The sequence below is a fragment of the Pipra filicauda genome, unplaced genomic scaffold, assembly GCF_003945595.2.
Source record: "Pipra filicauda isolate LSUMZ 115617 unplaced genomic scaffold, ASM394559v2 scaffold265_size1292809_pilon, whole genome shotgun sequence".
Taxonomy (NCBI): Eukaryota; Metazoa; Chordata; class Aves; order Passeriformes; family Pipridae; genus Pipra; species Pipra filicauda.
Window position 1 is genome coordinate 1,116,537 of NW_024104382.1, and position 12,214 is coordinate 1,128,750.

The 12,214-nt window shown below is 44.6% G+C and overlaps 1 protein-coding gene across 2 annotated transcripts in view; it reads right to left on the reverse strand.

Moving 5' to 3' along the window:
- Nucleotides 1-7,207, reverse strand: part of PREX1 (phosphatidylinositol-3,4,5-trisphosphate dependent Rac exchange factor 1) — a 146,335-nt gene extending 139,128 nt beyond the window's left edge. For both annotated transcript variants that reach the window (XM_039382335.1, XM_039382334.1), the window contains exon 1: nt 6,928-7,207. In XM_039382335.1, coding sequence (XP_039238269.1) covers nt 6,928-7,086 — 159 coding nt within the window. In that variant the 5' untranslated portion in view covers nt 7,087-7,207. The remainder of the gene's footprint in view (nt 1-6,927) is intronic.
- Between the last annotated feature and the right edge of the window lie 5,007 nt (nt 7,208-12,214).

Below are 12,214 nucleotides of genomic sequence, written 5' to 3' on the forward strand. Positions count from 1 at the left end.
TGACCTGGGAAGTGGAAAATTAGCAAAGCTTTCAAACTTTTTCCCTTCCAATATTTTGGGACAAACAAGCTCCCGTAACGGGTATAAATCTGCTTCCTGCAAATATCAGCCACGAACATTGTAAAAATCAAACATTAAGCTATGCATGGAGCTCAAATAACTTCTGCTCTCTGTGATGCTGGGTTCACTTTTTGATCCCTATGCCCTTCCTACCAGAGCCCGGGGTGTCTGTCCCTCCCTTCCCCTCGCTCCCTCAGCTCCCAGACTGCTATCGCAAGGGAGTTTTGTTGCAGAGGCACCAGCGTGGCGCTGGGAAAGCCCAGGGCAGCCAAGCTCTCCCTCCTCCCCCAGAGATCATGGCACATGTTCAGACAACAACTGGCATCCCTGGAGCGAGAGGGAGGGACAAAAGGCAAAGGGGCTGATTGATGAGAGCACTGCAACCAAGAGGAGGGAGAGATGCAGAGCCAGAACCAGGTCGAACACCTCATTCTGAAGGACGTAAGGAGGCCAAAGCAGGTCTGAGATAAAGGGTAACAAGGGTCAGATGCACACCGAGCTGAACGAGCTAAAGGAAGTGAAGAGAAAGGAGTTTTAGTTCTCACTCGTGTGGCAGTAAACTGGTGCAACTACACGGGGGATTTATTAATGTTTTCTCATTGTGGAAATTCTGTGAGAGTGCAAAAAGAACTAAACACCTCAATTCTTATAAAAAGCCTGCTGTACTCTGAGGTAACTGTGACTTGCGAAGCCTCCCTGCCGAAGACGTGGGCTGGGCACACAATTTTCAAAGTGACACACTGAGCTCAGACACACATGTCAGAGCAGGAGAGAACCTGGGAGTCCTGTGTCCTGTGTCCTTCCAGCCCTGCTCTGAGCCCCGTGGCTGTAATCTGGGCTCTCTAGACCACGGGCTCAGACAAATAAATATTTTCAGAGCTTCCTCTTTGCTTTGTTTTGCTTTTCTGTTTTTTCAGCTATGCTTCACCTTCTACATCCAGACTCTTTTCTTCACATTCTCTCTTTGTATCCAGGGCAAAAGAACCTTTTAACCTATTTGCACTACATCCTTTAGCAGCAGAATTTGCACTATACTTTAGTCTAAATAGAAAACTCCACTAGCAGAATTGCCAACCCCAAATACTCAAGAGTCATAACAAAAGCCCCTAAAAACTCAAGAGTGGGTTTGTTTTTTTTTGGTTACTGTTCTATCTTCGATCTGTGCTTTACAACCAGAAGGGCTACAAACATGACATTTAAAATGAAAGCTGTGATCCTCCTCAATTTACACACGTCAGGAACCAGGCTTTTAAGAGAAGTGTCCCACGATATTAAGACTAAACAGAAGAAAATCTTGATCATTTGCAGTCCTAGCAACTGGCTACAGGTGACCAACTGACCCAAAATAACAGAACAGCAAAACTAATTCAGATCATCTCCAACAATTTCCTTTTCCATCTTCTTCCTCTCCCCAGTTGCTTTTAGGTGTCTCATAATAAAGGAGCAACATTACCCCCAAACCATATGGTTCACCTTTCAGAATCAGCATTTATCTGTATCTGCTGGGGGGGAAACAGGCAGAGAACAGGGGAGGACAGGAAACCACACCCCACAGCTGAGACAAATGGTTTGTGTGCTGCTCTATCTGAGCACCAGAGCCCCGTCTTGGATGCAAACAGCATTGTGAAATATGAAGAAGGAAAAAAAAAACAAGCCTGTGATGTTTATCATGTTTCAAGATGGGTGGAGTGCAAAATCCAGAGATACTAGATCAATTACAACCATAAAGCAAGTAAGGAAAGGGAGCAAAACATAAATATTTTGAGTCTGTAGGATGTGGGTTAATGTATCTGGTGGCACATCTTACCTAACATAGTTATACAATTGATAGGATTGAAAAAGACTTTTAGTCTTCATATAAAAATAAAGGATGGCATAGCATTAAAACCTAAAAATAGTACTGGTACAACTACTTATCCAACTTGATACCTATCTGGTAAGAACAATTCAACTTTCATACTGTTTTCATGCCTGCACAGAACAAACAGCAATTGCTTAAACTAAAAGTACAGCCTGTCATTCCGACATTAAAATTTACAAGTTGGTGGTTTGTCTTTGGAAAGATGAGAGAGACATATTTATATACAACGTAGAGAACAATTTGGCTTTACATATTTGCAATTAGCTAGGTTGTGGGAGCTGCATGTGCAGGTTAGAGCAGCGAAATTAAAGGATAGGGAAAAAAAAAAAAGTGATGCAACAAAACACCTACCTCTGCAATCCAGTGTATTGGATAATTACTGCTCCTACACTTCCATGTGTAATTCATATGATTATATCTCCAAACTGGTAAAACAAACCTTTAAAAAACTGACAGCTAACTGTTGTGTACCCACTATTCTATCTATTTTTAGAATGATGGTCAATGAGCATTTCTGAAATTGCTCACGGCTCCTGTACCTCCTTACTTGAAAGCTGGTCTTTAATACCTGCAATATTAGCGTAACACATTTGACTGGGATTCTCTGGAATCAGTCAAACAAACCACAGCCTTTCTGTTCTCAACGAACTGTGGGTGACTTCTCCACACCCACTGACAGCACAGGCAAGAACAGTTACCCAGGGACTGGCCATGCCAGGGCTGCACCTCAGCCAGCCCACAGTCCTGGGTGCCAGCAGACAGAAGCTGGCATTTACCCCGCTGGTCATCCTAACTAAATTATCACCTGGCTTGCTTCTGCCACGCAGAAAAGAAATATTTCAGATTACACAGACAATGCAAACATTTCTGCATAGGTTGCACAGAGTTAAAAGAGGCCAAAGGATTTAATTGAATCTTGACATCTGGAGCCTGAAAATCCTTATGGGTGTATGATCCCACCAGAGACGTACAACAGAATTATCTGTCTTTATCTCTTTGAAGTTTATCTTGCTCCAGAAACTTTCAGTAAAGTTCCATTAGCTTCTGACAATTTTCCACTTGGATTCTCGTTTGGTCAGTGGTTCTTTTAATGATCTTAGCAGCTCTCCCTGCTGCTTAAAAGGTTTGGCTGTGTAATCAGCCTTTATTGGTAAAGGTAGTAACATAACTGCAGTATTGTCTATTAATACTCCTGATTTACACAGCATTTCTTCAAGGAGGATTCCATATTTTGCAATACCATACCCGCCTCACAAAATGACACATAAGACAAGACACAACACAGCATGTGAATATTCCTAATCAAATCAGTGACTTCAGGTCATCAGCTGTGAGTTGGTAGAAAAAAAAATTTTTCCCCTCTCAACCTCTCATTTTGAGGCTTAATGGAGGAAAATTAAGACTACTGACATCATGATATGCATATAGTGTTATAGCTGTATTATATTACCATTTAATATAAAATCCAGACTCTATCCATTGGAATGGATCATCTCACCTCGTAAGATATGGAACAAACCACAGAAAAGCTACTGGGTTTCATTCTCTCTATAGTTCTGATACATTATACTATAATACATTATATATATATATATATACATACACATATGTATATATACATATAATACAAATATCAACAGGAGTACCAGAAACTAAAGAGGAGTAAAACTGACTTGGAACACCTTCTTGTGTCCAAAATTAAATGAAATAAAACCATAACAAATCACATGCACAGTGAAAAACGATGGGAAATCTAAGTTAAATTTGCAGATATAACTCAAATTTGTCAAAGTTACTTTAGGTATGAAACATAACAGATTCTAGAGACTAAATGTTATTTAAATAGGTAAACATCTGTAGCATTTTCATTAAATGAGTGCAAAACTCATAGCAAAACGTTCTTAATGGTGACTAACACAATTTTTATTGTTAGAAAAGAGAACTCAATGTTTTATAACTTTAATAATACCCACTGTATTTATGGAAGCTAAATATGGACCACAATCTTTCAGGCAAAGGAAACAAGGATTGAGTCCTCATGGTTATAGTAAACCTACTTTCCCCTGCAGCTTTGTGGGAAAAGGTTTCTAAGCATAGGAAAAAAAGAAAAGAAAAATGAAACCTTTCCTTAAACATCATCACATATGAATCTTCTAAAAAGGATTAAACTACTGTTAATAAATTGAAGTTACTTTGATTTATTTGCAAATGCATAGTATTAAATACTTAAGAGATTCTTTTACATTACTAGGGAACACAGGAAGCTGCTGCCAGCAAGCACCCTCAGTGCTCTGATTAAACCCATAGAATTCAGTTGTTTGCTTTTTAAAACACTGTTTATTGAGAATACTTAATGAGGACTAGGGCTTCAATAGCAAATATTTAACAAAGAGCACAGATTCCCTCACATAATCTTTTTCTAAAGCACAACTGTCCCAGCCTCCGTGGGGAAAACTCATTCTGGTGATAGAAAGATGAGATTTAGCCTCTCTTTATTTAATCCAAGCTATTGAAGTTTCTTAAGCAAAGGAACCTGCCCCCCACATGCCCTCTCAGCTCATGTTTGACAGGAACAAGTCTCCAGAAGATCTGGGCACTGCACCTGTCCCGCACAGAAGTGCTTCACTGCAGCCAAAATTACTTCTGGATCATATGGAGTATAAACCACTTCAGAACAACTCACACTGTGAAGAAACCAACCAACCTCACCCAGCCACGCTGGAGTGGTAACCTGGTGCTCTACCCCAGTGTAGGTTTATTTTGTGCTGGGTAAGTGCTGCTCACACAGAACACGAGCTGGGGAGCAGGAGACCCGTGGGGCAGGAGCTGTGGTTCCTCTGCAGCAACACCAGTGCACTCAGGAGAACCACCTAATGGAGTAAAGTGCCTTCCTTTGTGAGGTCCAAGCAGAGCTGAGAACACAGGGTCCCAGAGCTGCAGCAGCACTTTCATTAGCGTATATTCATTTGTCATAAGGCAAAACTTTTGGACTACAGCTGACTATAATCCCAGTGATTATGTGGATGATATTATCCTTGCATGCCAGCTCAGCTGCCCACCATGGGAGGCAGAGCAGAATTCTCTCCCTTGGGTTACCTTGTTAGAAGGATTAAGTTATGGCTATCCATGCAGTTTATGCAGAAAATATTTCACACTCCAAATTTTATTTTTAAAACTTTCATCTCATTACTGCTCTTCTTACCCTCACACAGTGCAGTAGGATCCTCATTCTCCTTTCCTTAGGGCTAACACCATTCCACTACCCAAATGCAGCTGAACAGAGATTCAGCCCATAAGAAATAGGTCAATGACTAAAGAAACTATCATCATTTAGGACAGCACATGAATATTTGACACGTGCATAAAGTTAAGCCTGTGTGTGGATGCTGCTCTAAACCAAAGGTCAGAGATAGGAAAGATCCTATCCCTCAGTGCTTTATTCAAACATAATTATCAAAACACGAACTCCACAGGGGGGTAAAGCTGCACTACCAGAACCAAGGCCCAATACTACAGCCACTCTACACTCAGTAACAAAGTGCCTCAGGAGGGCTCTGACTGCCTGCAGTGCCAGCCCAACACCACAGTCCAGTGTACTCCATCAGGAGCTCCTCCTGCCATTAGCCAGGGCATATTACTCACTACTGCTCTCATGGAAACTGCCAACTTAATGAATGTAAATAAATAAATGACTTTTTTGGGGGCTTTTTAATATATGAAAATCCCATTAGTTAACTCTGTGAACACGTTTAGCTCTAAGAACTGAAGCTAAAAATATATGTAGCTTGAACCTACAGTCTAGCCTGCAGCTGATAAAGTCTCAAATTCAGTACTTAGGACAGAGGAGTTTTCTGAAGGATTTTGGGTTTATTTTGTCTGTAGGGTGGGGCACTTCTGCAACTTGCAGCTTTTTTTAAAAAATCTTCTCACACTGAGACAGAACCACAGTTTTAAATGAAGCTAACTGGCACTTCAGCTGGAAGCTTTCTCAAATTAAAGGCTTTGAGTTCAACTACTGGAGAGAGAAAAGGAGGATTCAAGTAGAGACTAGTTCATAAAGCAACCACATCCTTTTCCTTTATCTTTTATGCTACACAGCTTACCACTTGGGTGAATCTGAAAAACACTGAAGACAAACTGATTTTTAAAAAAACAAACAAAAACCTTGCCAGAAGGACAGGTCAAAAAGGGCTCAAGAGTCTAAGCCCAGTTAGATGAAACCAGAGTTTACTACTCATCCAACAAAACACCAGAAAGAATTTCTGCCCTGATCAATCTTTTAGAAATCTCTGCAGAGGCTTCCCTTGCTTTGATTCTTGATCTCTGTGTGATCAAATAGTTTATTCTTTTTTTTTTTTAAATGGCATTTCTGTTATCTAGTAACTTTTACTGCAGGCTTTTCTAGTTATTTGGAGGGGTGTGGTGGTGTGCTGATGAATTCCACATCGACAGCCTATATGGGAAAAAGGAAATATCCAGATGGAGTTTTTCTTCTGAACTAGCCCATGGATAATTTCAGAGGCGGGTATAATTGTCTCCACATGCACAGACACACACGGCCCAATCACATATTTATGTTTACCATTAAACCAAAACATATATAATATTTATTTATAAATAACCGGCAGCACGGATAGAGTTTTCCACGTGGGTGTGAAAGCAACTTCTGAACACCTACAGCCGAAGGGACGCGGCACTCCGAGAGCAGAGCGGCCGCCGGGGCCGCCCGTGTCCCCGCGCGGTCCGGGACGCTCCGCGCCGGCGGCCACAGACCCGCAGCTCCGCCGGCCCCTCGCACGGCCCCCGCCCCGCAGCCCCTCCGAGAGAAGAACCAACTCCCCCTCGGCGGAGCGGGCCCGGCCCGGGCACTTCCACAAGTTGTGCCCCGGCGCTGCCCCGCCGCCCTCGCAGCCCCCGGCCCGCGGGGAGGAGCCGCCTGCGGGCCCCCCGCCCGCCCGCCCCGCGGTGCCCCCGAGGGCGCTCCCCGGCCCCGCCGTGCCGCTCACCGACTGCAGGAAGCGGAGGGTCCCCACGTAGTCGCGCTCGGTGCTGAGGATCTCGTTGAGGACGCAGAGGCGGAGGCGCAGCTGGCGGTCGGTGTCCTTGGGGCAGCCGGCGGGCTCGGCGGCGCTGGGGGCGCCGGGCGGCGGCGGCGGCGGCTCCATGGTGGCGGCGCGGGGCCGGGCGTTCCGCTCCCCGCTCTCTCAGGAGCCCCCCATGGCCCCTCGGCCCTGCCCACCCGCGGGTCGAGGCGCTGCAGAGGCCGGGCGCGGAGCGCAGCCCGGCTGCGGGACACGCCGGGGTAGCGGCGCGGCACCGCTGAATGGAGCGCGAAGGGAAGCCCCGGCGGCGGGGAGGGGGAGCGAGGGGCGGGCGGGGAGGGAGGGACGAGGCGGGCGGAGGCGGCGGAGCCCGGCCCCGGGGCATGGCCGGGCCGGCGGCGGACAGAGGGGCGGCCGGGCGGGGCGGGGCGAGAGCGCGTCCCCATCACGGGACCCCGCACACCCTCACAGCCCCCTGTCCTCATCACCCGACCCCGCACACCCTCACAGCCCCTGTCCTCATCACCCGACCCCGCACACCCTCACAGCCGTGCACCCTCATCTCCACACCCCGTACAGCTCCTCTCACGCACACACCCCCCTCAGATCCCTCACACACGCACAATCTCTCTCACACCCTGCACTCCTTCACTCCCCCTGCACAGCCCCTCACACCACACACACCACTTTGCACCTGCACTTTCTCATCCCACACACACACCCCTCGCCCTCTTGCGCTGCAGACCCCCCTGCACACACCTCACACCCACACACCTCACACCCACTCACGTACCCTGCACACACTGCACACCCACACACCTCACACTCATATGTACCCCCCACGCCCCCCCAGCACCCTGCACTTCACACACATGTTCTTGCACAGCCTGACACACGCCCAGTGCAGTCACACAGCACAGCCGTGCCACACCAACCCAGCACAGGGCCATGAACACACCACGGCTCTGCTCGAACAGGGAGCTGCCCCCAGCCCTGCCCCCCGTCCCTGCCCGGCGCTGAGTGCTCGCACAAACGCCTCATCCTCAGTGTCACACAGGAGTACGCACACCACAATGGACACAAGGATGCAGAAATAAGGTATTGCAGTCTTCTGTGCCGACTGAGAATAAATGCAACAAATGCGTTTCGTTGCTGTGAATCCAAAATATGGGGGGGTTAAGTTGGTTGGGTTTGTGCGAAGTGAGTGCAAGGCATAAGAGTAGGGGTGAGTGGGACAAACTACACACAAAACCAGACAGGGCTGCAATTCAGCGCTGCTGCCCCAGCTCCCAAAAAGCTAACTTGGCTTATACCGGTGGAGATTCTCTCAGGTCTCTTCACCATAAGAACACTGCCAGGCTTTTATCAAACTACAAATACACATTTACTTATTTTTAATTAAGGAAAAAAGTTTCAAGAAGAAATTTTAAAAACGTTAATGATGTGAACTTTTAAGTGGCTTAGGGATAGAGGCACTTATTGGACATATTACCTTAAAAACTAACACAAATAGTGTGATGAATCTTCCCCAGGCTAAAACAAAACACCTCTTAGAGTTTTTTACCCCAACAGTGACTTTCTCTCTGTCTTGACTAATCTTTATTGTAGTTACTAAGTTTTCTATTCAGGAGTAAGTGATGGTAGTCTAATATACCCAATTGTTATCTCAAGGCTTCATGGATATCACATTACATGGAATGAAAAAATAGCTCTTGGGTCAAGATGCAGTTACAGCAGGCTGAAAATCTGCAGTGTAAAGAGAATATCTCGCATGCTTTCAGCCCTAAGTGTGGATATTGTCTTTATCAAGTGACAGTGGTATTTTACCTCCCCATGTCTCCTAATGAGGTAGTCTTGGGTCAAGGTGTGCACATGCACCTTCACAAACACGACTCTCGTGATGTGCTGTGGTAGCACTGTCTGCACCCTCGCCAGTGAGAAACCTTCCCTTCACTCTGAGTGGGTCTGAAACACGGCTGCTCCAAGTGGGAAAGGTCTTATCTCCCTGAATGTCGGGGGTCCGAGGGCAAAGCACCGAGGGGCAGGGAATCGCCAGGGTGGCTGGGTTCAGAGGAGCACGATGGGCGGTGGGAGAGCACGGCCAGTGAACGGTCTCCAGGAGCTCAGATTAGACTCTAAATTCACTGCAGATTTTCTTTCAGGTTGTTTACGTTTAACCTTTGTTTTCTTCTGAAAGCCATTACACCATTTTCATTTATTTACTCATTGTGTCTCCGGCTGACGTCCTTTTAAAAATCATCAAACGGGTTTTTTTGTGTTTGGGGAAAGAGGCAAGACTCTCTTACAAAAGACCTTGCTTAAATAACAATACACTCTGTTAGGAGAAATCTGCATCTCCAAAGCTACGCCCCCACCCTGTGGCTGAATGAGAAAGTTGTTGGTTTGAAAGCTGTTAATTTGTTAACTCTGTCTCCAGCGTTTGCCTCGAAAGTCTTGCAATCATTTCATTGCTGGGGTGAGTGTCGACACGGTGTACGAGCTACATTGCTTCAAAACACCTCTCCAGCTTTAGGGGCAGTATTGGAAGCATTACTGTGAAAGGATTTTTAAAAGGACGTTACTTTTGACTGGAAAGATTAAAATGCTAAGGAAAAAGGTTTGCATTCAAATTAAAGGGAGATCTTTCACTCTTTTTTTAGAAATGGTTTTCTTTTAGGTATAGGAAAATTCATTTTGGTCCAAATTATCTCAATCTTTACTTTAGGATGGATATTTTATTAGTTGCTAGCATGGCTTTTCACTTTGAAGAAAAAAACCCTATCGTTAGACAGCAAGCTCTTTTATTATTAAACGGCTACTGTGTGTTAGCTGACTGAAACTGCAACTGAAAACACGTTCCTTCTAGCTTGCTTTCTTTTTGTTTGTTTTTAAATTTTTTATATTTTTAAAAAGGAAGTAGTTTACAACTACTGTTCAGTTTTGAAGAGAATTTTACTGCCAGAATGTTTTTTTCAAGTGAGCACTTCAAAAGCAAACAAAAAATGCTGCTACTTTGTAAAACAGTCGGGGAGTCAATTATCAGGAGGCTGACATATCAATTACCACGAATTCAAGGTTTTTCGAGAAGATGTAATTAATTTACAAGTGCTTGTAAGTTGTTTGCAGCTGTTACATTTTTACATTGTCTGCCACAGTAGCACCAAGGTGGCAAGGTCTCCACATGGTATCGCACCACCGAAGAAAATAATCATCTATTCCCTCTTTGTCTGCATACTGTCTGTATTCACTCTTGTAGGAGAAAATACTGTTTACTCTTGGCCTGCTGAAGGCTCTAGAAAAGCCCCCAGAAAGTTGTGTGAGATGTGACTGGGACTACATTTGCTGTATAGTAAGATTCAGAAATCCAGAGTGATTGTAGAGTTCGTTGTTTTATACTGCTATGCCCTTTAGACTCAGCAAGGAAGATCTGACAGACCACACCAGCCTTTTCCTCACTTTTTTCCTTCTCCTTTTACCAGTTATTCCTTTCTGAAAGCACTGTCTGCTTTCAGACAAAGTATACCATTCTGAACTTTGCCAAGTTAACAGATGTTTTTTTCTGTTAACTTTAGGAAATTTAGAATCAAATCCCTATTTATGGCTTATCAGAAAATTGCCACTCGTGCATAGTTTCGAAGTGACTTGATGACAAAGGCAGATGTGGGAATGCATTACACATTCTGCATGACCCTTTTCCTGTGCACACATTGCATATATGATTTATGTCAACCGACTCCATACATTTATTTATTTTTGTAGTGCTAAATAAATTCCAGCCTCACATGCTTTGATTTATGAAAATGTTTATGCAGCTTTTCAGTGGAATTTAGCACACCACAATTTCACAGTTTACTGCAGCTCAGTGTGGTGAAAAGCACAAGGACAATCAGAAGTGCTGGGTACAGTGTGCACCAAAGAGCCCAGGTATCTGAACATCCCCCTCCTGTGTTGATCTCCACTGGGTCTGTGTGCATCTTCTTTCTGTTGGGTTAAAAGAGTCACTGAATTGCAGGTCCCTGTGTGTGAGTGTACCAGGGATCTGGATCTCTCGGTGAAGGTGGGTCTCAAACAGGTTTTTCCAAGATCCTTTAGCAAGTCGTTCCACATTTAATGATGTACTGCTTTAAAAAATGTCCTTTTGCTTCAGACCTGATGATTTCCTTGGTTGCACCTTAACTTTATTATTGCAAAAAATAGAGCTTAGTCACTGTCCCCGCTTTACTCGCCATTTAAAGACTTCGCAGACCTTTAGCTCATTTCCTCTCAGAGCTCTCCACACAAGTTAAAACACAGACTCTCTTCATATTGAAGGCATTTTACATGGCTGACCATCTTTATTGCTCTTCCCTGTACCTATAGCAGCTCTACTACACCCTTTGAGAGACAGCAGTAATGGGTTTGTGTGAGACATTAAAAAAGGTTTGTGTGCCAGGGACCTGTTCAGAGTACAGTGATGGTCCATGTGATGCTCCCACAGAGGATCTAAAAGGCTGCTGCTGAGCAGAGAATAACCCCTGGCTCCAGCACCTGCTTATTGAATGGCAGCAGCTAATTTAACCCCCCACATTGCATCTGTAGATATGCAGAGTAATTCTAGAAACTTAAGTCAAAACATTGTAGTTGATAGAGATTTCCATCTGCATAATTAAAATCAGAGCCTGGTCTGTATGAAGTGGACATGAATCACCTTCCACCTGCCCCTGTATAATTCATTGCAGCTAACTGATTTCACCAGAGCCAGTGCTGATTTATTCTAGCTAAGAATTAATCCCTTTGACTTCTACCAATGATTCATCTTCAAGCAAGATAATGTGGAGGTAGTTTGAGTAAGCTTTGCAGAAATAATTTCTTAAGTTCTCTCTCTCCAGGAACCTAGACTGCCAGTGGAGCATTTACATTTCCCTTTTTAACATGAGCCTAAAAATAAATTTAAGATAAAAACGTTCAGGTAACTTGACTGCAGAGTGACTTGGAACAAATAGAGAGAAGCTTAGAGTGAGCATGGAGAACAAAGAAAGAGAATTGCTAGGCAGGGTTGGGTGGAATTCTCTGTGATTAGGGGATAATACAGTACACACACTCAGTTGAACTCTGAAAGCGCTTAATTAGAGGCACGGTGTGTGGCAGAAGGAGGTAAGTGTTATGTCCATTTGAAAACAGGGAAACAGATACAGGCAGCTGAAGTGGCAGCCCAAGAGCACTGTCAGTATGTGCAAAACAGGAGTTTGGGAATTCACAGTTCTTGACTTGG